The 27,989-nt window shown below is 38.1% G+C and overlaps 3 protein-coding genes and 1 pseudogene across 4 annotated transcripts; 2 read left to right on the top strand and 2 right to left on the bottom strand.

Moving 5' to 3' along the window:
• Positions 1 to 104: 104 nt before the first annotated feature.
• On the bottom strand, positions 105 to 4,243 carry LOC136239792 (epidermal retinol dehydrogenase 2-like). The gene is made up of 3 exons (XM_066030544.1): positions 3,388 to 4,243; positions 2,920 to 3,278; positions 105 to 260 (listed from the first exon to the last, which is right to left on the bottom strand). Exons 1-3 carry the CDS (start codon positions 3,865 to 3,867, stop codon positions 167 to 169), a joined length of 933 nt encoding a protein of 310 aa, XP_065886616.1. The 5' UTR covers positions 3,868 to 4,243; the 3' UTR covers positions 105 to 166.
• Positions 3,936 to 17,882, top strand: LOC136239791 (methylglutaconyl-CoA hydratase, mitochondrial-like). Of its 2 annotated transcripts, none has more exons than XM_066030542.1 (8): positions 3,936 to 4,197; positions 4,250 to 4,320; positions 6,438 to 6,705; positions 6,761 to 6,817; positions 6,878 to 7,065; positions 16,898 to 16,948; positions 16,997 to 17,044; positions 17,702 to 17,882. In XM_066030542.1, the coding sequence occupies exons 1-8, from the start codon at positions 3,999 to 4,001 to the stop codon at positions 17,777 to 17,779; spliced, it is 960 nt and encodes a 319-aa protein (XP_065886614.1). In that variant the 5' UTR covers positions 3,936 to 3,998; the 3' UTR covers positions 17,780 to 17,882. The 2 variants fall into 2 exon arrangements, with proteins under 2 accessions (XP_065886614.1, XP_065886615.1); XM_066030543.1 differs by lacking the exons at positions 3,936 to 4,197; positions 4,250 to 4,320; positions 6,438 to 6,705; positions 6,761 to 6,817; positions 6,878 to 7,065 and adding exons at positions 8,168 to 8,686; positions 8,747 to 8,814; positions 8,937 to 9,204; positions 9,262 to 9,318; positions 15,208 to 15,395.
• Positions 15,403 to 16,891, top strand: LOC136239790 (arginine kinase-like; annotated as a pseudogene).
• On the bottom strand, positions 17,776 to 27,989 carry LOC136239789 (putative leucine-rich repeat-containing protein DDB_G0290503). The gene is made up of 16 exons (XM_066030540.1): positions 27,873 to 27,989; positions 27,727 to 27,828; positions 26,896 to 26,988; positions 26,287 to 26,358; positions 25,972 to 26,053; positions 24,697 to 24,763; positions 23,379 to 23,431; positions 23,244 to 23,326; positions 22,170 to 22,264; positions 22,036 to 22,091; positions 21,196 to 21,946; positions 19,909 to 19,997; positions 19,790 to 19,858; positions 18,618 to 18,680; positions 18,468 to 18,558; positions 17,776 to 18,034 (listed from the first exon to the last, which is right to left on the bottom strand). The coding sequence occupies exons 2-16, from the start codon at positions 27,762 to 27,764 to the stop codon at positions 17,958 to 17,960; spliced, it is 1,779 nt and encodes a 592-aa protein (XP_065886612.1). The 5' UTR covers positions 27,765 to 27,828; positions 27,873 to 27,989; the 3' UTR covers positions 17,776 to 17,957.

Below are 27,989 nucleotides of genomic sequence, written 5' to 3' on the forward strand. Positions count from 1 at the left end.
TTAAAAAGTATTATAATCCCCAGACACTTTGCATAGTGATAAAATAAAGTTTCATTCACACAAATAAAATGTTTGGTAATAATATGAAATATATATATATATACATATATATACATATATATACATATAAAAATATTTGTAATATAAAATACAAACACAATTAATGCTATTCACTTTTTTGGTTGCCTACAAAAGTGTCCATTGCACGATTTGTGCCAAGAAATTCACCAATGATGTCCACTGCCTTCGTTGGTAAAATGCTGCAAAAAAATCCATTGTAACACACACACACACACACGTGCTCACTTGCATGCACACTACATGCATGTATAGATGCAATAATTATCATGTCCGATAAATGATAAGAAATATGTCGTTACCACAGCGAACAAACTACAGTGAAACCTCATTAATAGGGCCACCTATGGGACCCATGATAATTAGTGGCCCTATTAATAAAAACCTCATTAATGCGGCCATAAAACAAAATGGCCTTATTATTGAGGTTTTGAACATACCAGCAACTGCCTAGTTGCTGTAACAGCAATGTACAATTGATCTACCACAGAGAAAGGTAGGATCATACAATGTACCAATTATTCCAGGTTAGAAAAGCATGAAGTATACTGCTAGAATAATGGGTACCACTTTCAGTAGTTAAAATATGCACTTAAGAACAGCAACTTTTGCAGTGATACCTTGGCTGCCTGCTCAACTGGCCTATTTACTGAGGGAACATTGTATTAGTTTTACCAGTTTGGTCCAGTGGTATGTGGCCACTGGCCTTAATAATGAGGTGGCCCTATTAACAAAAATTAATAAAATGGAAAATACGTTTGGACTTGCTGGACCTGGCCACTATAATGAGGTGGCCTCATTACTGAAGTGGCCAATAAGTGAGGTTTCACTGTATGTTTTACACAGGCACGCATATCCACACATATCATATCTATTATATCCATATATAATGACTTCAAAAATGAGATTCATAGTGATTCAGACTAGTTTCATATCCAGGCTAAACATTATACCATAAATGGTATGACTAAAAATACATATAAAAATATATATTTGTCCTAAGCTACACAGACATCTGACTATGTGGTACATCATGTTGTTACATTACTGTTTACAGAAAATGAACACACACACACACACATATGGCAGCTATACATGTAGTTGTGGCCAGCACATAACCCACACAGAGAAACCCAACATCCCCCATGACCAAATTACCTCAGTGTTTTACATTGATACAATTTCATATTTTTTATTTATTTATTTATTAAGACTTTACAGCACAAGTGCTGATATAGGCTATTTACTGAATTCACACAGGTACATGCTACCTTTTGCTATCAAGCAATATTCCGAAATTTTCCCTATCATAGTGTAATTGCAATTAGGGCTCTTCTATAAAATGCACTGTATTGTTTATCACATTAGTGACTACATGGTTGACAGTATAACAGTATTATTTGGATTGCTTATGACCTCTTAAACGTGTTATGCAAGAGTGTTAGCTATCGGCTTCCCACATCTACTTACAAAACTAGACTTCTACATTATGTATAATTAAATGTGTGGGGCCTTCTTCGTTCAGCACTAGTTGTTGCTCCCTTGCAATGCTACATAACAAGTCTAGAAAGATAGACCGTTAAAATGTACAAAACCAAACCTTAATATGTCTGTGATTGTGCAATCAAAGTATTGATGAGTGAGCAAGTGTATCTATCTCAAGATAGAATATAGAGGGCTTGCACGCGAAAAGTATTATGGCACGAATTATAAAAACGCTTAACAACCGTTGCTAGTCTGACATTTGTGAGGTTTACTTTTCAATGGCAGGCAATGGGGCAAATGCACTTATTTCGTCACCACACTTTACCAAATAAGGGAATCTCTGTCAAAAGCTAGGATAAGGTTAGAAACAAACATTAAATACTAGCAATAAGTTGGACAAACGTAATATCAATTTTTCGTCGATTAGTCGTGAACACTAACACTTTGTACGATTTTGATGACGGCTATCGTAGTTTATACAAGTGACTAACCTAGCGAACGTGTTCCATTCTATACTGAACCATTGAGGCTGGCTGTAGCCTTCACTCGTGTACCTCACAAATGTCTGACAAGCAACGGTTGTTAAGCATTTTACGAAAATACATCATAACGCATCACGCATGCAATCCCTCTATTGCAATATTCCTATATATCAGTATGTATTACACATTGATACTCCCAACTATGTTCTAATTGTTCTTAGAAAATTTTACCTTGATTACACTATGTGAGTATGTAGATCACAATTATCACAAATTGATAGTAACTTTTATATCATAGTATCACGATATTACTAGTTATCACAGACATTCAACTTCACATATATGACACATGAATAATCCGATTACACACCACGTATCTGCTTTTCTGATACTCCATTGGTAAACTGTTATTCTGCAGTACTCTATAAATTGGCCGCATTTATAACAAATTACAAAAACCTTAAAAATTTATTATTTGTCATTTCAAGTGATATGACAAGCGTCCATGGGGATAAACACACACAACATTGTAACAATGGAATATTAATGCTTTCCAAACAACACTTTTTTGCTGTCAATAAAGGACTACTACTGCAAGGGATGTAAAATGTGTGTAGATTTGGCTTTCCACTAGAATTTTATCCTGACATGTTATGATTATCTTATGCTATGTAATAAGAAGCCCATGTGACAAACTATTCACCCTAAAAAACCCTCACTTACATTGTATCCGTACACTTATTGATCATCACAACTTAATTTTATTCTCTTTTTAAGACAAACGCTGCCTGTATTAGTTTTAAAAAATCAACTAAACTGCCATCTGCCATATATTACATCACTAAATTACTTTGCTGATTAAGGTATCACTTACCTTTGTAATAACATTATGTAATAGAAGTACCCAGGTATCACTGCAATGAACTGGTTCCTCAGTAAAGCATCCACTGCCTTCTTTGCTACATAATCTGGTGAATGGGGTCCAAAAGGAAACTTTATGCCTTTAAACATTCCAGTATTAATCCAACCAGGACACACACAGGTGACATGAATACCACTTTTCTTCATCACTAACAATTCTGTCCTCAGGGAATCACTAAAACTAACTGCGGCTGCTTTAGAGGCACAGTAAGCAGCCGCCTTGGCCGTCCCTTTATATGCTGCTACTGAAGCAACATTTAGGATATAGCCGTAGTTATTCTCCAACATCCAAGGCAGAAAAGACTTGACAATCTGAAGTAAAAGAGAATGTTGTTTGCATCTGAACTTCTTTAATAATTATCAACACTACAATTAACACTATTAACACTAATTGCTACAAGTTGTTTACATAAACACATACCCAGTAATGTGCAACTGTGTTTACCATTAGAACCTTTTCAAATTTTGTAGGGTCAATCTCCATGATGCTTTTGCCAGCTACGATTCCAGCATTGTTAACAATCACTGATATATTGCCCACTTCTTTCTTGACCTTCTCCGCCATTCTGAACACAGCTTCTCTGTCTGAGCAATCGCACAAATAAGGATAGGCGTGTGCACCGTAGCTGGCTACCTCGTCAGCTACAGCTCGAACGCTCTCTTCGTTGATGTCCCATAGTACCAGAGATGATCCAAGTTTAGCAAAGGTTACAGCTAGCGAGCGACCAAGCCCACTGCCTGCTCCTGTTATCAAGACTAGTTCGGCGTTCAAATCTTGTGCCTTGGGATTTTTAAACAGCCCTGTTGGCAAACAGAATGTTAATAAGTTCCATAGAACAATCAGAAGTACTTTAACCAGTGCAATAACACCCTTCATAACAAAGTTCAAAGCGTTGATCATTTTTAACGAGTGTCACTGATTGACACTCTGACACTCTGACACTTCAACTCGTATTGTTTCCAAATAGAGCCCGCCAAACAACGTACAGGATTCGATTGTGGTAATTTACATCAGCAAGGACAGTGTCAGTCATGTATTCCAGCATACTATTCAGAAGTTTTAGCAGATTACTGCGTGTTAACATACCAGATAGAACCTTATATTTTATGAATTCGCCTGCTGTAACCCATTCTAAGGTTAAGCTAATTCGATCCAACTGTAAGTTCAACTCCACCGAATCTACTAGTGCCAAGGTGGTTGAAGTAGAAGAATTGCAGACTGATACTCCAGGTATCCTCGAACTGCATCATTTACTACTCAATTTGCCTTCCTTCTTTTTCAGGAATATTTGTGATTGCTTTAAACAGGCCACCGGCTGCAAAGAATGCTATAAATAGAAATCTTGCACTTCAGGTATGTAGCAACTGAACTAACAAGAGCTATTCTTCTATGGTTTCCACAATATCTGAGCTGCAGATCTATGGTTGCAACAGAGCTATGGTAACTGCACTAATGTCAATTTGATTATTAGTGTAAATAGTTTGATGGGGATATGGCTCCAGTTTAGGCAAAGGAGTGTTTCAGTGTATGCCAATTGACAAAACTTACATTTTTCCTGGGCTATATTTCCCTTACTACCACTTGGATTACCACATATAAGGTTGCTTCTCTGTTTCCCGTCCACTGCCCGCATCTGTTCACTATCAGCACTACAAGTATTCCATTATTCCGATTCTTCCCTGCATGGTGTATAGTTAAAAATAATTTTGTAAAATGTCAGCTAACGTGTCAGTGTGCTATCGAGTCAGCACAAATTTACTATACCTGCTGCCTAAATTAAGATGGAGATACAAGCTTAAGTATTCTTTTATACAGTCTCCTATGGCTGTGTTCAGGCAAATAGTGGCTAGAAAAGCAACTACCTACACTGCCCCTGTGCATTGAAAATTTACAAATCACATAATTATGTTATCACAGGGGTATGGAGTATCATGAATGCTCTATTAGAGTGTTTTAACGTTATCCAATTATAGCTGTTGCTAATGAAAGAGTGGTAGTTCTTACAAAATTTTAGCAGTAGTGTCAGTGCAGAACAAGAGAAGGGGTGTCAAATGCCTATACTATGTAGTTTGTAATTGTTTGGCATGACCACTATAACAAGTGCCAAGATAGTAGCATATACTTAAGCACAGTGCTGAAACGTATCCAACAACCATCCTTTTAATACTACTACATGGGTGATGAACACCACAGGTACTACAAACACACCAAGTTTCGTCAAAATCCAAGAGGTAACCGTAAATTCCTTGTTGATTTGGCACAAAATGAATAACCAAATATGTATTCACATCCTCTAGTAGCTACCCAGCAAGTCAAAAATAAATAAAATTTTCATTTACACCTGACTGTTTTATTGGAGTGTATATGAGTGCTCTGTTGATGTTTACGAATGCAGGAGCTGAAGTCTTTTCTGAGATGGAGTGGGAATACTACGTATATTTCCCTAAATTCTCTTCACTTTGCTGCTATGTACTTTTGACTGCTTGCACAATACTCAACAGTCTGCAATCATCTTAGCAGTCTTTTTAAAGGATCATACTATTTATATTTATTCAGACCTGCTGCATCCATAAAACAATTAATCTTTATGACACATTTACTAAAAGACTGGATACTTCATGAATCATTAGATATGCTTTAGGGTGGGCAAATTTAGAGGGCATATGTAGGATACATTTTCCCACAATACTTGCTCAATGAGATTTCCAAGGTAACCTATAGATCAGTCAAGTACTCTAATAGAGCAGTCACTTACTAGGACAATCGTTACGTGTTTAAATTAAAACTACTCAGCAAAGTCTTGAGAATCAATAATAGCACTGATCTATAAGGCCAATAATATTTTGAACATCTTATATACATTATAAAATATAGCCTGGCACACTGCTAACACTACAGTTTGTAAAAATTGTCAATCTTTAATGTGTTTTAAAACACTTGAGATATTTTTCATTTCAGTCAATTTTAGCCACTAATCAGGTATTCCACCTTGTTCCTCTGCAAAATCCTGAATCTACCTCTGAATTTTGCACTCACTACCCCCCCCCCCCCCCCCCTCCTCCCTCCTCAACTCCTTATAGTGGAGTGGGTTCCAATACCTGTATCGCATCAGTGGTAAAACCTCAGTGTAGTAACCATATATGTCATGTAGGTACGTAGCTAAGGTGTAATCCATATGTGCACTTGTAAAACCAAACTATAGAGGTCATTACAGTGGTCCCTCCATAATCCCAACTCATTGGGCTTGGGTGTGTTCAATAAGCCCATACATTTATATACAGAGCTCAGTTAAAATTTAATACAACATACTTTAGGCAAAATACTATAATAGAACAGTCACTTCCACAGTTTGGATAACAGAAAATTCAGATAATTGATGGCCAAAAAACTGGAGGGACTACTGTAGGAGGTTTTATTAGCTAATGAGGTTTCGCTGTAGAAGTATTACTTAAATAAACACCTACTTATAGATGGAGTCAGCAGTCAAAAGTATTCAGACCAGCAGCAATACAAGGGTGGTGATTTTAAAGAGTAACATTCGCGGAATCTTTTGTGTGGGAGCTGACTTGAAAGAGAGAACAATGATGAAGGAAGAAGACATTGCTCCTTTCTTATCACGAGCCAGGCAAGTGGTTGCTGACATGTCAGACCTTCCAGTTCCTGTAATAGCAGCTATTGATGGTATTGCACTGGGTGGTGGTCTGGAAATTGCACTTGGGTGTGACATGAGGATTGCGGGTAAATGATACCATCTCCATTGTGTTAATGCTATTTCAGTATGTATAATGTTCAGCTGATGATGCTAAGATTGGTCTAGTAGAAACAAGACTTGCTGTTATTCCTGGGGGAGGTATAGTACAAGTCATGACTGTGACAGTTGGTATCAATTTAAAATTTTCTTGTTTCACAGGAGGGACACAGCGGTTACCGAGGCTAATAGGAATTGCTAAAGCCAAGGAGATGATATTTTGTGCTAAAGTGTTATCTGGTAAAGAAGCACTGGAGATTGGACTAGCAGAATATTCTGTAGAACAAAATGAAGATGGCAACGCTGCTTATCTTAAAGCTATTGAGCTCGCCAGAGAAATAGCTAACAAGGTTTGTGTCATGACAAGGGGCAGTGGAAACAGTAGGGAGGGTTTGAGGGACCTCCTCCCCTCAACACACACACGCACGCACGCACACACACACACTGAGTTATCTAATAGAGTGATCAACTCTCTGATAGCAACCACATATTATCTCTTAAGTAGCTCCTAAATTACAACACGATGAAAATAGTCTTTTGTAATTGTTTCTTGGGAAGGGGAGCGGCGGCAAATCCCTAGAATGTATGCCAAATTGTTAGCCATCCACTCTACTCTTCCACTGTCTCTGTGTCATGACAAATATAATGTTTAACCAAACAACAAAAATGCCTTGTAACTTAATACACACTGTGATATTCCAAAGGTGATATCAACTGACACATATCCCAAAAAAAATTATCAAAAGCTTTTCTACACTTTTAAATATAATCCATGACTTAACTGGGTACATACATAGCTACCCTACTTTCTGCTTAGTACATTGCATGAAATCATCGATAATAGAGCCAAGTTTCATAGGCTCATATCTGATGAAATTGTGAATACCAGATTTTTAATAAACTGATTTACTGGGATAACTTTGTGCATAGAACGGAAATACTTGCACCATCTATTCTCTGTCAAGTTTACTATGTTGCTCTAGATCTTGTCTGATATTTATACCTAAGGCCATGCAAAGTTAATTGTATGTTTCTGGTGCTACCAATTCCCCAAAATTGACCAGGTATCAGACATTTTTTCTTCTTTTGCAACTCTATACTTACATTTGACATAACAGTACATGAAATTATAAGGAAAAACTAAGTTATTGTATAAAGTTAGTGCATCTTTATAAGAAAAGAGTGTTTACAAGATATGAAAACCTTTAACAGATATAAAATATATTATTATATGGTGATTGTGCGATTCATTCAGCAAAAAAAAACGACCAGGAAGGGAACCAGAAACATATAAAATTCTCCTGGCTTAAACCTGCTGGGAAACTAGACTACAGTGGAACCTCTCTTTACGGACATTTTGGGACCTGGCCACTTGTTGGGACCAAAATTTTTGTCCTTATGCAGTTATGGAGGTTTTTTTCTATCAAATTGATTAATTCGGGGAGTTTGTTAGGAGAGGTTCCACTGTACCTATCAAAGGGCAGTTTCAGAGGTCCCTATGAACCTCAGTCTTACCCCTGAAAAAGGACTAGCTACCTCCTTCAGCTGTCGTTAAACTGAGCTTATAAATAATACTCTAGTCTAGATCTCATTCTAAGCTAAAAGAGAGTGTATAATTTCGAGCTCTAGTTCATACATCACACGATCGACTCTACAAGTAGCGTCTTCGCCATTATTTCTACTTCAAACCTCTCGAGGACAATGATGTTTTCTAAATAGAGCGCATTAAGCACCACTAGAAGGATCGATTGTGGTTTCAAAACGAATCGGAGACAATGTATTCGCGTTTTCTGTTTAAAAATGTAGGTAGTTGCCTTAGAAACAGCGTGTTACGTGTCACCATGCCAAATCGAAATTTGTACTTCACGTCTGTGGTTGCTGCAGCTCGCTCTGCTCCCAACATAATTCGTTTCAACTCCACAGAAGTTGCTAACGACTTTGACGTAGACGAACTGCAGGATGACGCCCCAGGTAAACTAGTCCTGAATAATTCCTTAAGTGTATCATAATGCTTGTTGACTCATTTCGTAGGAATTGTCGTATTTGCCTTGAACAGGCCAGCTGCAAAGAACTCCATTGGGAAAAAATTGCTACTACAGGTAGGCTGATTCAATATATGTTTACGGTATCTGTGGCTGAATCGTGTGATTGATTCCCAGAAATTTCTGGGGCTCCACTGTTGTGCACCATCTCATTTAAATCTGTCATCCCTTCCTGTTAGATGGAGTCAGCAATAAGCAACATGAGAACTAACAGTAACGCAAGGGTGGTGATATTAAAGAGTAACGTTCGTGGAGTGTTCTGTGCTGGAGCTGACTTAAAGGAAAGAAGAACTATGAAGGAAGAGGATGTTGGTCCCTTTGTTGCACGAGCTAGACAAACTATTACTGACATGGCTGAGCTACCAGTTCCTGTTATAGCAGCTATAGATGGTGTTGCATTAGGAGGTGGTCTAGAAATGGCTCTCGGGTGTGACATGAGAATTGTAGGTATGGAGCAGATGTAACCTTCTTTAAAGAATTTTATTTTGTTTTATGCCATTGTAGCTGATGATGCCAAGATTGGTTTGGTTGAAACAAGACTTGCTATCATACCTGGAGCAGGTAAAGTATTAGACAACCTGTGTATAATTACCACGTCAATCCCATACATGGCTAAGGTGGGTATACTTCATGACCCCATTAATAGGACCACCTCATAGTGAACATGTCAAGTGGCTAAAGTGCATTCATAACCTTGTTGATAACACCACCTAGTTCAAGTCCATAATTTTGATAGCATAGGTGGCCCTGCTAGTGAAGTAATGGTGTATAAGTGTAGTAAAGCCATGAACATTGTATGCCATAGTTTTGTATTGCATGTCTGAAGATGTGTTTTGCAAAATTTGTGTGATAATAAGTATCTAATCCAAAACAGCCAAGCTGTAAAAAAAGTGTGCGGCCCTCAGAAAGGCTATGGTGAAAAAAGATGTGAAATCCAAGGTGGCGGCCAAGAAATGGCTGTGATGGTAGGTTAGTGGTAAAAATTTTAATAACGACAATTCAGGTGAATTTTTGTGAAGCGGCACAAAAATTCACCTGAATTGTCATTATTAAAATTTTTACCACTAACCTACCATCACAGCCATTTCTTGGCCGCCACCTTGGATTTCACATCTTTTTTCACCATAGCCTTTCTGAGGGCCGCACACTTTTTTTACAGCTTGGCTGTTTTGGATTAGATTTCATTTCTTTTTGTATTTGTATACCCCAAAGCCGGCCTATGGCCAGCTTTGGGACTTTTTTAACCTATGTTTTTTTCTTTACTACAGGAAGAAGAAAAGATGAAGTAGATGTACTTTAAATATTTTATCAGTAAATGTACAAATTATATATACTGTATAATACATATGTGACCGGATTTGCGAAAAGGGGTCCAATTTGCCAACTTTGACAATTGATAACTTCAGATTGGAAAGAGCTATTGCCTTGATATTTGGGCAGTGGTGAGCACCACTATAGCTGAATACATGGTGAAATGTTCAGGTTAATATGTTACTTGAACACTGAGTTATGGTCTCCAACATTTACGGAATTGGATGTGTGTGGAAGACCCCTTTTCGCAAATCCGGTCACATATATTGATTACAGAAATCTCCATGGTGGTTTCTTTGTAACTGAACACTCTACAAGGTGACTTCTTCTAATTGCTCTCTCTACAGGGTGAATTGTTTGTAGCTGAACGATCTACAAGGTAACTTCTTCTAGCTGATCTCTCTACAGGGTGATGTGTTTGTAGCTGAATTTTGTATAGGTGATTTGTTTGCAGCTGAGCTCTTTACAGAATGGTTTCTTTGTAGCTGAACTCTCTAAAAGGTAACTTCTTCTAACTGATCTTTCTACAGGGCAATTTGTTTCTGGCAGAATTTTCTACAGGGTGATTTCTTTGCAGCTGAACTCTCTACATGGTGGTTTCTTTGTAGCTGAACTCTCTACAAGGTAATTTCTTCTAGCTGATCTCTCTACAGGGAGATTTGTTTGTAGCTGAACTATCTACAAGGTAACTTCTTATAGCTGATCTCTACAGGGTGATTTGTTCGTAGTTGAATTCTGTACAGGTGATTTGTTTGCAGCTGAGCTCTTTACAAAATGGTTTCTTTGTAGCTGAACTTTCTCCAAGGTAACTTCTTCTAACTGATCTTTCTACAGGGTGATTTGTTTGTAGCTGAACTATCTACAAGGTAATTTCTTCTTGCTGATCTCTCTACAGGGCGATTTGTTTGTAGCTGAATTCTGTACAAGTGATTTGTTTGCAGCTGAGCTCTTTACAGAATAGTTTCTTTGTAGCTAAACTCTCTACAGGGTGATTTGTTTGTAGCTGAAATCCCTACAAGGTAACTTCTTCTAGCTGATCTCTGTACAGGGTGATTTGTTTGTAGCTGAACTCTCTACAGGTGATTTGTTTGTAGCTGAACTCTACAAGGCGATACTTCTAGGTGATCTCTCTACAGGATTCCTTGTTTCTAACTGAACTCTCAACAGGGTGATCTGTTCATAGCTGAACTTTCTACTGGGTGATTTGTTTGCAGCTGAACTCTCTAAATGGTGGTTTCTTTGTAGCTGAACTCTCTACAATGTGACTTCTTCTAGCTGAACTCTCTACAAGGTGACTTGTTTCTAGCTGATCTCTCTACAGGGTGACTTGTTTCTAGCTGAACTCTCTACAGGTGATTTGTTTGTAGCTGAACTCTCTACATGGTGGTTTCGTTGTAGCTGAACTCTCTACAAGGTAACTTCTTCTAGCTGATCTTTTTCACTGCATATTTGTTTGTAGCTGAGTTCTCTACAGGGTGATTTGTTTGCAGCTGAACTCTCTACATGGGAGTTTCATTGTAGCTGAACTCTCTACAATGTGACTTCTTCTAGCTGAACTCTCTACAGGGTGACTTGTTTCTAGCTGAACTCTCTACAGGTGATTTGTTTGCAGCTGAACTCTCTACATGGTGGTTTCTTTGTAGCTGAACTCTCTACAAGGTAACTTCTTCTAGCCGATCTTTCTACAAGGTGATTGAGTTTTTTTGCAGCTGAACTCTTTACATGGTGGTTGCTTTGTAGCTGAACTCTCTAAAAGGTGACTTCTTCTAGCTGAACTCTCTACAGGATGATTTGTTTGCAGCTGGATTCTCTACGTGGTAGTTTCTTTGTAGCTGAACACTCTACAATGTGACTTCTTCTAGCTGAACTCTCTACAGGGTGACTTGTTTCTAGCTGATCTCTCTACAGGGTGACTTGTTTCTAGCTGAACTCTCTACAGGTGATTTGTTTGCAGCTGAACTCTCTACATGGTGGTTTCTTTGTAGCTGAACTCTCTACAAGGTAACTTCTTCTAGCTGATCTTTCTACAGGGTGATTTATTTGCAGCTTAACTCTCTACAAGGTGACTTCTTCTAGCTGAACTCTCTACAGAGTGATTGATTTTTTTTGCAGCTGAACTCTCTACATGGTGGTTTCTTTGTAACTTAACTCTCTCCAGGGTGATTTGTTTGTAGCTGAACTCTCTACAGGGTGATCTGTTCATAGCTGAACTCCCTATAAGGTAACTTCTTCTAGCTAATCTTTCTACAGGGCGATTTGTTTGTACCTGAGTTCTCTACAGGGTGATTTGTTTGCAGCTGAACTCTACATGGTAGCTTCTTTGTAGCTCTACAATGTTACTTCTTCTAGCTGAACTCTCTACAAGGTGACTTGTTTCTAGCTGATCTCTCTACAGGGTGACTTGTTTCTAGCTGAACTCTCTACAGGTGATATGTTTGCAGCTGAACTCTCTACATGATTGTTTCTTTGTAGCTGAACTCTCTACAAGGTAATTTCTTCTAGCTGATCTCTCTACAGGCCGATTTGTTTGTAGCTGAACTCTCTACATGATGGTTTCTTTGTAGCTGAATTCTCTACAAGGTGATTTCTTCTATAGCTGATCTTTCTACAGGGTGATTTGTTTGTAGTTAAACTCTCTACACGATAGATTCTTTGTAGCTGAACTCTCTACAAGGTGATTTCTTCTATAGCTGATCTTTCTACAGGGTGATTTGTTTGTACCTGAACTATCTACATGATGGTTTCTTTTTAGCTGAACTCTCTACAAGGTAACTTCTTCTAGCTGATCTCTCTACAGGACAATTTGTTTGTACCTGAACTCTCACATGATTGTTTCTTTGAAGCTGAACTCTCTACGAGGTGATTTCTTCTAGCTGATCTTTCTACAGGGTGATTTGTTTGTAGCAGAACTCTCTACAAGGTAACTTCTTCTAGCTGATCTCTCTACAGGGTGATTTGTTTGTAGCTGAATTCTGTACAGGTGATTTGTTTGCAGCTGAGCTCTTTACAGAATGGTTTCTTTGTAGCTCAACTCTCTACAAGGTAACTTCTTCTAGCTGATGTATCTACAGGGTCACTAGTTTGTAGCTGAATTCTCTACATGGTGGTTTCTTTGTAACTGAAGTATCTACAAGGTGACATCTTCTAGCTGATCTTTCAACAGGGTGATTTGTTTGTATCTGAACTCTCTACAAGAAATCTTCTTCTAACTGATGTTTTAACAGGGTGAATTGTTTGTAGCTGAACTCTCTACAGGGTGATTTGTTTGTAGCTGATCTCTATACAGGTTACTTATTTCTAACTGATCTCTTGAATTCTGTTCAGGGTGACTGCTCTATTAGGATGACTGCTCTATTAGAGTATCTCGATCTCGCAATTGCTACACCAAGTTGGATTTCGTGTTATAACTCCGTGGCTTTAAGTCTGATTCTTCTACACCATTGAAGAGCCTTTCTAAGATGATAACTCCATCTGTACAGCGATTTTGAAAGCATTACCCCAAGCGGTTTACCTGGTAGGCGTGGCAAGCATAATAATAATAATAATAATAAAATAAAAATATTAAAAATTAGCTAATCTCGATTGCGTAATTGTTACACACTGTTGATTTTTTCGCTTTATCTTCCTGGTTTTTAGCTCGATTTCTTTCAAACCACAAAAGGTTTGAGGTTCAATAGTTAACCTATTCACCCACCGATTTTCAGCTTCTTCCCATACGCGGTTTACCCTGTAGGCGTGACAACATATTGGTGTTATTTTTCGTGCATAATCGCTCATAACTCTTTGTCTGTTTATGGTATTCCAGCCAAAGTTGGTACCGAGATGCGCCTTTATACCCCCCTTCTGTGTGCCAAATTTCAAGGCAATCGGATAACGCGTTCGAGTTTTATAGCAGTTTTTGTAAGTGTGCGACAAGAAAAAGAAAAATAAGAAGAAGAAGAAGAAGAAGAAGAAGAAGAAAAAAAAAACGAAGAAACTCAGCCAATTTTTGAAGTCGCATATCTCGGGAACGCGCGAAGCGATTTCGCTCAAATTTGGAATGTAGAGTGCTGCAGTTGGGGGGCATGTCCACAGCAAAAATCGTCTTGTTTCATCAAGGAAGCACAGAGCTACGGAGGTGCGAAAATTGCGTTTTCTTTCTTCCTGTCAATATACTCACGGGTGTTACGCGCCGGCTTCTTGGGCCGCACGACACACTACCGTGTGTCTTGATTCACTGGTTCTGTGCCAGCTGTGATAAGCTGCTTATGGGTTATATCAGGAGCTTATAGGAGCGTGATACTAGTGGTTCCAACATTTGACTAATTACTTAAACCTCAAGTCCATGTCGGGCATTCATCCTATATTCACTGCTACTCAGTGGGTTATATCAAAAAGTCCTGTGTAGTTTGGTAAATGAGCTAAGGTTGTTGAATCTACTATTCACAAAGTACTGGATAGTGCCATGAGTCAGTTCATTAATAGTTTTTGCTGACACTAGCAATCTTAAAAACATGATCATACAGATATATCCCATTCCACCATGGTCAGTTCACCTGTAGAAATAAATACTACATTTATATTTTCCAAAAAATTTACATAATACACACGAGGCATACCATGTATCCAGTAAATCTTAGAGCATAATTAGTATAAGAAACCTTACACCTGTATTTAAAATAGGTTGCAGAAAATCTTCACACCTACTTACCTTAATCATTGTGAATGAAACGTTTTAACTCGTCGCTTCTGGTGCATTGTCAGGTACTTGAAGTAATCTCACTGTTTATTGCTATTCCTGATTAAGTCTCAGGTACAGTTACTCAGCTACTGTACCTGCCAATATACACAAATCATGTCTTCATTAGACTTCATAGTTGTTGTGAGACTTTCATTTTAAAATTTAAGGGGTGGGGGTAGGAGTTCGTCAAGGGGGGAAGCACCCTCCCTTAAATGAAGCCCTGCCACTAAGCCATGTAACTGTTTATATGTGTGCAGTTTTGAGATATTTTATGTGTCAGTGTTACAAGATAATGTTTTACAGTAATGTAGCAGTCTCATCAGCTACATATATTAGGATAAATAAACCAAACTATGTAGTTTTTAGTGTATTGTAAAGTAAGGAGTCGTTTATTCAGATCATTTTTTTTTTTCCTACAGGAGGGACACAGCGGTTGCCAAGACTGGTAGGAGTGGCAAAGGCCAAGGAGTTGATATTTTGTGCTAAAGTATTATCTGGTAAAGAAGCACTGGAGATTGGACTAGCAGAATACTCTGTAGAACAAAATGAAGATGGTAATGCTGCTTATCTCAAAGCTATTGAGCTCGCCAGAGAAATAGCCAGCAAGGTTTGTGTCATGACGTCATGCACAATTTTAACCAATGAAAATGAGTTGTATGGTGTAACGAAGGCGACGCGTTCACTCCACGAAAACAGTTTCTTGCTTGTAAAGGCTCTTGTTACAAGTGTCTCGCTAAATCTGTACAGATTACGTTTCGAGAATGGCTGCTGCTAACGCTTTTCCTAGTAGGCTGAGCGATCCGAAAGTGATGTCTTTGTTGAAGAAACATCTTACTTATGCTGTTTTCGACCAACTAAAGGAGAAGAAAACGTCGCGTGGAGTTACTATCGACGATTGTATCCGATCTGGTGTGGAGAATCCGGACTCTGGGGTTGGGCTTTATGCCGGAGACGAGGAATGTTACACGCTATTCTCTCCTCTGTTTACTCCGCTTATCGAGGACTACCACGTACCGTACAAAGTTAAAACGCTGCATTCTTCCAATATGGACCCCAGCCAAATCAACTGCCCTAATCCCGACCCAGACGGAAAGTACATACGTTCCACTCGTATCCGCGTTGCCCGTAATCTGAAGGGATTTGGTCTTGCTCCCACTCTAACTAAACAAGAACGTCTTGATGTGGAGAAGAAAGTGGTTGAAGTGTTGACATCTTTGACTGGAGACCTGGCAGGGAATACTACCCCCTACAAGGAATGGACGAGGCCACCAGACAGCAGTTAGTTAATGATCACTTTCTGTTCAAGAGGGGTGACCGGTTTTTGGAATCTGCTGGCATTAACAAAGAGTGGCCTGAAGGCCGTGGAATCTTCCACAACGAGAAGAAAACTTTTCTAGTGTGGGTAAATGAAGAGGACCAGCTTCGTATCATTAGTATGGAGAAGGGTAGTGACATTGGATCAGTTTTCCGTCGTCTCTGCAAGGCCGTGAATGAAATTGATGCCAAGATTGGTTTTCAGCATACCAAAAGTTTAGGATATCTCACTGCCTGCCCCACTAACCTTGGTACTGGAATGAGAGCTAGTGTGCACATCAAAATCCCCAATGCTTACAAACACCCTGACTTTAAGGCCGTCTGCAACAAGTACCAGATCCAAGCTCGTGGTATTCATGGTGAACACAGTGAATCTACTGGTGAAGATGCTGGAGTATATGATATCAGCAACAAGCGTCGTCTAGGCCTGTCTGAAGTACAGTGTGTACAAGACATGTATGATGGTGTCATGAAGCTGCTGGAGATGGAGAAGAAATGCCAATAAATGCTGAATGACTGACTGTTTTTATTAATTGTACAATATTTTCTGTTAAAACATCAACAATTTCAGCTAATTTTGACTTAAACTGATGTTCTAGCTATTTATGGGACAAATTTTTATATAGCCCACAGTTTTTCCTCCTCACAAAAGCATGTTGAGTGGCTATGCTTGAGAATGGTATGCCACATAGCTACTGAGAGATTGGTATCTTGTATAATGCTTTATCTTACTGCACATGTAGATAGTACTAGATACAATTGTAATTAAATTAAGTGTCTTCACTTTTCATATAGGGGCCAGTTGCCATCAAGCTAGCTAAAAAAGCAATCAATACTGGGGCTCAGGTGAGCAGTACTGACTGTGATGTGTTGAGGTAATTTTAATTTTCATAGACTGACTTATCTACTGCTCTGAAAGTGGAGGAGTCCTGCTATGCACAGGTAACATGTCCTGCCTAAATGTACAGTTGAGTTTACTCTAACAGAACACACACTTGCATACAGTAGTACTAGTGTTACACGTACTGTGAATGAAGACACTTGCATGCAGTACAATGGGAAAATTTTGATGAAAGAGGAAGTTGATGAATTTGACAAATGGTATAATTCATCAAACCTAAATTAGCACCTTCAATAGCCTATCTATGACTTTGTGGTTTTTGTCAACATTAAATTTTAATTTATCAATTCTGGTGAAGTGACAATTTGACTTTTCCTTCCATCATAATTTCCTGTTGTATAGTTATCCAATTACTAAGTCAAGTTCCAAAATGTTTCTTAGTGTGTTAACTGGTCTACATTATCTGGTTGGTCCGAAGGTGTTCTTTAAAAAGTATTACAATTAGTACCCTTGGATTGTTACTGTACGTAAGCTGGCTCATGCCAGCTATGCATACCTTCAATTGTCTAACTGGTCTGTACGTGCAACCGCATATTCATACATTGGCAATGTTTGTTGTTACCAGCAGCACTTGAGTTTGTGCAAGTAGCCCTTTTGTTTTGTTTGCAATGTTGTACCCCACAATTTCGAGATGTAAATATTATGCAGTACCCTCACTACTGTCTATTAATTTAGAATACATCATTTTTTCACCCCAGGTTATTCCGACTGAAGATAGACTAGAAGGATTAAAAGCTTTCCAAGAAAAGAGACCACCTCAATACAAAGGAAAGTAGGAAAGTCAAGTGTAATAAATAAACCACATTGTTTGTACAAAATATGTAACATTCGTCATTGTGATTATAAAAATTATATTATGAAATTAAGTCAAAAAATCTACACCTTCAGTGTGTATATATTAATTGTATAAGTGAACGGGTTGTCAATGGCAAATAATATATTAATGGCTTTGTGTCACTGGAGACAGCACATCTCAGCTATTTTCTTGTGATCTTGTGTCACCATCTCATTCTTGAGTAAACGAGATGTTCCTGTATGGAAAATAGTTTGGTTTTGGGCTTAAAGTTAAAACACTTTAGTAACTAAACTGTCACACGGGCACAATAATGGAGGTACTCCTGGTTGTTTTATTGGAATATTCTATCAGTTACTAACTCACATGGCCTTAGGGGTAAAAGTTTCTAACCAATTATCAAGTACAAAATTTGCTACAAAGAGATATGTATTGAGGTCATTATATCAGCTATAGCACACTCGAGTAGATCCCAAACATAGATCACCACGTGATAGTAGTGATCATACGACAAGCATACCTAACATGTACGTCAATGACCTATTGTGTGTGACCTTGATGATAAGGATACTTCATTCATAAATGAAACCATACTTTAGGTGTTTTGGTCCTGTTAAATAGCCTTTTCTCACTGGCACACATCAATGCACAGGTACACACAAATAATATACCTGACAATTCTAAGCATTTCTTTGACAGCAATAGGTATTCATAAAACTCAACAGAATTCAGTGACTGAGAATTGATTTCTTCCAGCACATCCTACATAATACATATATAACACATATAGTCAGCAACTGATCATACAATGGCTGTCTTACTAGGAGTTCTTGTTTGGTGATCACCATTCCATGTTCAAGTACTTGTGTTATAGCAGTTGTAAGCTACAGCAAGGAGTGCAAAAAGTTAGTTGCAAACATCTGCCTTTTTGGCATACTCTTAGGTGTCACAATGGTACTTCAGAAAGGAACACACAAACAGCAAATATGAGACCTGCTGAGTGAAATCCGACTTGTTTGAGATAAATGCCATTGAAATACATTGCATTAAAAATGCATGCTACATAAATAATTTTACATTGCTGCAGTAAACAGTGAAGAAATTCATATACCAATGGATTCGCCTCTTCATGGAGAGTAAGAATATCTGTTTTGTTTTCGTGCCATGAAGCAGTGGTAAAATGTAACTTTATTATCACCGTTTCTAAGCTTGAACAACCTTCTAGGGTGGGTGTATTTAGGCCAAAAACTGTATCTGTAGCCCACTGTACTGGAGACTTACAATCAAGTACTTGTAATTTCTTTCCAAACAGGCACTACACAAATCAATTGTTTTGCTCTCTTTTTGTATAAACACATAAGGCCGAAGCTTTAACAGCCCAATGGTTTTTTTCCCTCTAGACAACAAAAGTCATAAAATGAAAATGCAAACAAGTCGGATTTTTGCTCAGTGGATCACATATTTTCATTTTTGTATACAGGTAAACCTTGTGATGCACTACACTTTAGACTCTGTAAAAAAATCACCACTGCAAATGTACATAATATGTGACCGGATTTGCGAAAAGGTACCTTTCCCACACATTTGACATACCAGCAAACAAAATGATGTAACATTTGACTCCTTATACTGATTACCTTGTTCTTAGTATCAAAATGTAGCCAGATACTGTAGCTACATTCATTGAACATTTCAAGCAATTATATGCCATGATAAAAAAAGGTATGAAGCTTTAAAGTTCAAAAAATGGGTCACATTTTGTGTGTGAAAAAGGTACCTTTTCGCAAATCCGGTCACATATGGATACCTTATAGTACAGCAAAGATAGGTATTTTATAAACCCACAACTCTTCTCATATGCTAAAACTTGGAAAAGAGGAAACTATACTTTGAGAAGGTCCCAAGGTATTCCTTAGCAGTACACACTTTAAAATGACAAGAAATCCAGGCAACTTATAGTTGGACTCAGGTGTGATAGGGTACACAGTATTACCTCACTCAGATCCAGAGTGTAGTCATTGTTAGTGTCATACTCCATGAAATTCTCAAAGTGGTTACAAATCTGTTAACAAAGAGACCACACTACACTGACCAGTCTGGACTAGGTGTTACCTGCTCTTCAGTGAGGTGAGGGAAACATGTCAACACCTCTTTAATCTTCAGTATTCCATTCTCCTTATCAACCAGGCTTGGAACTGTTGCTACGTAGGTATACGTGTGAATTAGTAGCAGTTTAAATAAAGTATTTGCTGTTTCAGCATACATGCTATTTAATCTGCAAACAACAAAGGCTTGTGTATCTGCAAAATTTTAAAATCTCATTAATCTGACTAGCCAACTGGTAATTCACTTATGCAACTCATTTTTTTTGGCCTAGTCTCACTGATCGTCATAACTATCTGTCTGTGTCAACACTGTATGATATCCTCGACAACAGAACATCTCTTAACTTTTATGCTTGCTTACTATCGCTGTAATACTTCCTGCACCAAAGCCCATGAACTGTCTATTGTACCTTTACTATCTTCTATCAACAGTCACCGTTATTCTTTTTTTTGTGAATACTGTATTTTTGTAGAACACTGTATCATTTGATACACTCACTATTAAATCTGTAAATTATTTTCGTCACTCCATTTATCATCTTTTTTCTACGTAGCTTTTTAAGTCTCTGTGTGTGTTTTGCTTATTGTAACTATTGTTTCTTTTCTTTGTAGTGTACTTTTTGTGTTGTTATTCTTTGTCCTTGTAGTGTTATTTTTGTAATGTATGTGTTTAGGGAAGCACCCTTGTACAGGCTATGCCTTTTGGTGCCACCCTGTCATTTTGACAAATTAGATAAATAAATAAATAAATTCGCTTTATTTTTACACAAAAAAAACTTTCGTGTAAAAATATTTTCGTATGATTTAGTGAATGACTGCTCTATTAGAGTAGTTTGATCTTATGTAAAAATTTTCTTGTAAGAAATTTTCATGCAAATTGTTGCATACAAAAATTATTTTACAAAAAAAAGCAACTTATGGTAGACAAATTTCTTTTCTTAAAGAAAAACAGCTGGAAGCAGATGTGCCTGTCTGCTTAAACCTCAAATATTTGTTTTTAAATTCCAAAATCCTGAGAAGTACAACACAGCATTCTGACTAAGTTTGGAATAAGGTATGTACAGTCTATTTCCAGTTGGTTGACTAGGGAAACAAAGTGTTCAAAGTCATGTGCTTGAAAGTAGCCAATGAGATCAGTAGCCTTCTGCTATATAAACTAGCGTCATCCACCAGGCGTGAAATTTCATCGGTTATTTCTATTCATGTGATATTTTTGCATTTGGCCTATGTGGACAACCAACCTGAAACAGACTGTACATCACCTTTAGAATTCAGATATTACGTGATCACCTACCCTTTGTAAAGTCAACCGGTTGCTGTGTGGATTGAGTTTTAATCCGTGATTTTCTGGGCAAGGGCATAGAGTTGGAACCTGTTTCTGCCTTCAGCTTTCTTCTTGAGTGAGTTGTCTTTTCTTCTTGTGCTTCCTGATAGTTTAGTGAGATTTGTGACATTCTGGTTGCAAGTTTCTTTTGTTGTTTCATGTCAGTACTGCTTGAGCTGGCTAAAGGGGACTTGGAACCAATTGGTGATATATTGGCTTTAGCTCTGGATGAGGCGAAAGATGATGACCGCAAACTTTCTGATTTGGGTGACCTCCAAGCCCCTTGCACGGCACGTTTTTTGATTAACGGGGACACCAAAGCTTCAACATGGCGTGATCCTTTCCTATCAAGACCTAGTGAGTTACGTCTTTGCCTACTGGCTACATGTTTGGGTGCAACAGAAATAGCTTCAATATTAGATTTGGGTGTTGCTTGCTCTCTATACACATGTGTAGTGTGTTGATTGTGAGCCTGAAGCTTTTCTTTCACTTCAACTACAAAATTAGAAGTGGCCGAAGTAAGATTAGCACTGGGAGCAAGGATCGGTAGACTGGAAATGGATCCCCTGTCATCATTATCATCATCAGAATCAACAGATTCTGTTCCATCATTTTCAATACCAGCAGCAACACTGCTAGAATCAAAAGACTCCAAGCTGACACAACTGGATGAGGTCTCCATTCCTTTCTTCCTCAGCATTAATGAAGAACCAGTGATGTCCTGAAAGAGCAAGCAACATATACAGCATGACTAAAATGCACACCTAATATAGTTGCACAACACACACAGACATACAAACACACACTTACTGATGTTAGACCAATATAATGAGTTGGCAATGCAAATCGGAGGGATGACAAGTTTCCTTATAAAACAAGACCCAATACATATAATACACATAGCACACAGGACAAAGTTTATTGGTATTATTGTTGTAGTTTACCTGCTGCACAAGAATCATAAATTGTATCAAACATGGCTGAAAGATTCTTCCAAGATGGCATGCTCTCCTCTGTGACATATTTCTGCATTAGTACCCTAACAACACAATGACAACAGTACTAAAAAAAGAGAATTACCGTATAGCGGGTTTTAATCGTGAGGACTTTAATCTCGCGTTTTGGGCACTTCACAATATTAGAATTCGCGACGTATTAGAATTCACGACATATTTTAGTGAAAACTTGTGTTGGATCATTCGACAACAAACTAAGTGCTTGTTTATATACATAACAGCTTGTTGATTATTTATAAAGGCTCAATCAGTTACTCATTGCTCTATACAACACATGTTTTTTCACCAAACATCGCTGAATACAGCTGCCCTATCCCTTTGGTGAGCTTCAGGCGCCTGCATCAATTTATCATGGATACAAGCATAGATACAAAGAAACATGGCTAACATGACAAAATTTCATTGCTTTCCATCTCTATGTTAACACTTATAACAATAAGTAATAAATTCTTGCGAGGAATTTAATGTTGCGAATTTGCCACCTCACAAGATTAATGTTGCATGATTTTATTTTCACAAGTAAATTTGTCCATGAGAAAAACCCGCTATACAGCCAAAGGTTTTAGACATGATGGATGGCATCCAGCTAATAACAAGAGCAGGCTTCCAAACCCTTGAATATCTGAACAGAAGTGACTGTCCTATTAGAGAAAATTTGTCAACAGGTTTACGTTCTTTCAGGTTGCTTACTGGAGTAGTTGAACAAAAGCTCTCTATATTATACGTATGTACTTGGTTAAATGCCACACCTTGAAACTTAAGCAATGCCACAGTCGTTTTAAAATTATGAGCTTAAACATTGTTATCAACAGTGAGTAGTGGTTGAGTTTGTTTAGTTGCTGCATTGAGTTTTGGAAATAAAGTAATAACCAAGTAAATACGGTTCATGTAAACGATTTGGCTACACTCAGGCCATGTCAACTTAATCAGTTGTTTCATTGGCTCAACCATCCCTCTCACATGTGGACAGTACATGTAGTCTTACAAATGATGACAATATACCTGAAGTCAACTCGCAGGCCTCGCAGAACACCAACAAAACACTTCTGCTGTTCCGCAACCTCTTTCTCAAGTCTTGCTACCACCTGTGAGCCATAAGATTACTTTAAGTGAAGTAGATATTATCAAGTTGCTTACCGTTCTTTTGACATGAAGTTCTTGTTTAACCTTGTCCAGCTCCTTCTGGCAATCTGAAGAAGGAACAACATATTATAGTGTAAGTGTGTGTTTGGCACTGTATGTACCAATGTGTGATACATATCAAAATGTTGCACGTTTGTGTATTGATACACTGCAATCACAAAGTTCTGGTCTAGTGCAAATCAGCATTTCAATTAGCTTGTTTACCTGCCTCCTAGACAACAGTGTTACAGAATGGGGGTTACTATTCAGTGGACTGGACTACTGGACTGGACTACTGGACTAGAACACTGGACTGGAACACTGGACTGACATATTTTTGGTTTTTGCACATTCTACGGTTGGATTTACGGAGTCTTGCTAGTAAGCACCCTTATGGCACCTGCAGCCCACTTCTAAATGCTGAAGACGAACAGTGGAATATGCGAAAACTGTCTCTTAATATTTTCGCTGCTGTTTATTATGCCACTATACAACACTTATTCCTTACCCTGGTGTGTAGTAATTGAATGTGACAGCAATGGTTCACCAGCAATCCACTAGCCAGTAGACAAGATATCCTTAGAGCAAGCTTGAGGAGCAAGCTAGTCTCACCAGCATGGCCAGACCTCTAGACTTGCCTCTAGTTCAGTGCAGGGGCTTACCAATTAGAGATTTTTCAGTATGGGCACTTATAATCTTTAATTGATAAGCCCTTGCACTGAGACAGAAGTCTGGCAGCGAGACTAGCTTGCTTGCTCCTCAAGCTTGCTCTAAGGATATAACTCAAAGGATACCGTCTACTGGCTAGTTGATTGCTGATTAACTATTGCTGTCACAATCAATTCCCTGCACTGCCTGCAGCATTACTACACACCAGGGTAAGAAATAAGTGTTGTATAGTGGCATAATGTACAGTAGTGAAATTATCAAGATAAGAGACAGTTTTCACATATTCCATTGTTCATCTTCAGCGTTTAGAAGTGGGCTGCAGGTGCCTTAAGGGTACTTTCTGGCAAGACTCCATAAATCCAACCATAGAATGTGCAAAAATCAAAAATATGTCAGTCCAGTGTTCCAGTCCAGTGTTCCAGTCCAGTAGTCCAGTCCACTGAATAGTAACCCCCGTTACAGAATAATGCTGTATAGCATATCAGTCAATTGCAAAATTTTAACCTCAAACCTAACTCACTATACACTAACTACTTTTGAACAATGACAGCTGCCCACATATTACGCACTATACAAATTGTACTGAATTACTGTATGTATCTACATAGTTGTTGGATGCAGTTTCTTGGACATATCTATACATGCACAATACAGTGGTCCTTACCTTCCTTAGACTGCCTCAACTCCAGCTCCACCATCAGTTCATACTTCTTAATCTGCTCCTGTAGACTCTGTTATTTGGAACAGATTATGAACAATAACCAGAAACAGTGTACATAACACAACATACAGGTATTGTATAAGTGGTAAAAACCGTAGTAGACAAACTAACAAGGTCAACTGTTTAAACTTGGCCAATGAAAAATCTCCAAATTCACCGTACAATTTGCAAGTACATGCTATTGCAGTTAATAAGGTCAGGAGATGTTGGCCGAAAAGAATAAGCCTTGATTGTTAATAAGGGCACATTTGGGACTGAAAAATATAGACACCGTATTAACGATCAAGTCTTATTAGTGACACTATAACTTTGTTTATGAGGTGGTCTAGCATATTAATGGAAGTGATGGAACATGGCCAAGGTGGTCTGATTAAAGAGGTAGCTGCAAAGTGTGTATACTCACTATCCCTTTGCCTCATAAAGACCTCACTAGACCACTCCATTATAATGACCATGTCGAGTACGTCTCAAACATAGATAGCTAAGGTATACAATTAGGTTTAACACACAGATACATAGCAAATGGTGTACTCATTAATAAGACCATCTCTTTATAGTGACCAAGCCAAGTAGGTCCCAAATGGAACTTTATGATCTACTAAAGTGGCCATATTTTTGGTCTCAAATGTGGTCCTATTAATGAGGTCTCGGCATATATTCAACACGCTTGATATTGTGATGATGGTATGTCTGTGACAGTTGAAGAAACAAAAATTCTTAACTTAGGATATCTACAAACTCAGGCACACAAAACATTTGTGTACATAAAATTAATCCAGGCCATCCATAACTGACAAGCTTAATGTGATGAGTTTACAAGCAGACAAGTTAAAGAACATCTAGTTAAGAATACACCCTAACATTTCTATACCGTACCATACACAACTGTCCCACGCAAAAACTGACATTTCAAGTTGAAAAACCACACAAGAAATATGTAGTACATTTTGTACAGCAAAGACCTCCCACATTAAGACTCAAAAACATAAGATTTTCAGCACCACAAACTGTCTGTAATTCAACTTCCCTTCACGTACATACAGTATATAGTATACAGCAAAAACCCCACTAAGGCAGACACAAATAAGAACTTGATTTATTAGAACCAGCTACGCTGAACAAATATGCAAGCAAAAAAAATCCACTGGTCCCATTTAAATTTCAAGAGGTTGCATTGTATTCTGTATGCATCAAATGATTGAGGATTAAACATCTCACTTGTATTGTCTTCCTGGAGTTGTCCTTGCTGTTGGCATATTCTTCTTGTACTTGAGCAAGATCTGCACTCAGGGCTTCTTGTCTAACATGCAATGGCACCATGAAGTATGTACATACGCGTTTGTATCTGTGTATGTATTTATACACACTACACCACACACGCACACACAACACACACACAAACACTATTCTATTTAAGTACAATTACTGTAACTTCATTAATGTAGCACAAACAAACACTGCAATTACACCATCATAATCATATACCAACAAATCAAGGACACAATACAGTTTCCATAACAACTACAAACTCACTGGTTCTTAGTAGTCTCTAGTAGTCGTTTCTTCTCCCTCTCCCACAACACAACATTACTGACCCTCTCCAGCCTGGACAGGTGGGTAATACACACCACATAAACATGGTATACTGTCAAATATTTATAGCATCTTAGTGTGAATAAACAAATGCCTAAATAAGGAAGCATCTTTAACGAGTTAGTAATTGATTTGGAATTAGAGAGATTATAATAGGCAGTGAGTTATCTGAATTTAAAATATGGTCTATAGTGTAATGAAATCACACTATAATTTATGAGGTTATAAAGTACATCTTGTTATTAAGTACTATTATAATGAGACCTGTGTGTGAAGCGGATGCTAATTGAGGAATCAAATTTCACAATTGTGCTTACATAATTAATTTTAGTCGTGTGCAGGGTGAACATTCTTAGGAGATGGCCAGATTAAGTAGATTATCAATCATGCTTATTACTTGGAATCAATTTCTGACTTAGAGAGGTGACCAAAAGGTGCCGTATGTAAAAACATACACGTTGTGTGTATAATAGACAACTTGATTTCTTTTAGCAAATATATCTTAAATTTAAGGACTAAATGGCTATACATGAGTATATCATAACATACACAGCTATTCGGTCTCTTTTTTCTTTCAGTTGGTTTTCTAACAACTTCACCATTTCTTCCAGCCTTTGAAGCCTTCGTTGGGATTGGTCATACCTGTAGATGATGACAGAACAATTGTGTAATAAGTCACTCACGAGTACAATTATTAAACACTGTGGTCCAAAGGGTTGCTGTTACCATCTCAAACTACCAACCCATTATTCAAGTCAAGAGATCTCTGCAATGTTTGTGTAATGGAGTACGATTCTTGGTAGCTGTTATACAGTACACGCAGACAGCACGGTAAGCAAGCACTGCATTTCATTATACTTACTAATTCAACTGTTTCACAATACACAGAGCAGCTAACTAGTATATGTGTAATTTGACAGATATAAAATCTATTACATACATGTTATATATTGCCAAGTTTTCTCATACAGGCCTTGTAAAAAGGAATGCAAGTTCCATTGATGTGACTAGGAATCTAGAGGAAACCTGTGCCACACAGTGGTGGGTAATTAGCTCTTGTTAGCACATACATAGCATTTACATATAGAGAGGCGGAGAAGGTTGGGGTAACAGCTTGACTATAGAGATAGGTGCAGCATTTCGATGTAAAAGGGCAAAAAGCTGCAGTGTATGCTCACTACCCCTAGGAGGGCAGGAGCGCACACGACAGGAGCTGGGAACGTGCGCGCCGTCCCAACTCACTTTACTATTGATTCCTAAATGTATTTAAAATCTAACCAAGCCGTTTGCTATATCCACACTATCATAGATCCTTGACACGGTCGTGTAATATCGAGTGTAATAAGAAGACGATAGTGGTACATGGTCTCTACTTCTTACTTGTACTTCAGAGCGTCATATTCTTGGGTTCGATTCATGCCGAGTAGCAGAAACACGAGCAGAAAAGTCAAATTCTTGGTCAATTTATCGAAATGGCCAGACCTAAAATAAATTCTATATCAAGAAAGTAAACAGTTATATCTTACCTAGCAATAATCCATTGGGACGAGAGAGAGAGTACCGATACATTGACTACGATTTAAACCATGGAAGAATGAGTGGTGTTTACGTAACAGCAAATTTTTAAATTAAACCAATAATTA

This window comes from Dysidea avara, chromosome 12 (genome assembly GCF_963678975.1).
Source record: "Dysidea avara chromosome 12, odDysAvar1.4, whole genome shotgun sequence".
NCBI classification, from domain to species: domain Eukaryota; kingdom Metazoa; phylum Porifera; class Demospongiae; order Dictyoceratida; family Dysideidae; genus Dysidea; species Dysidea avara.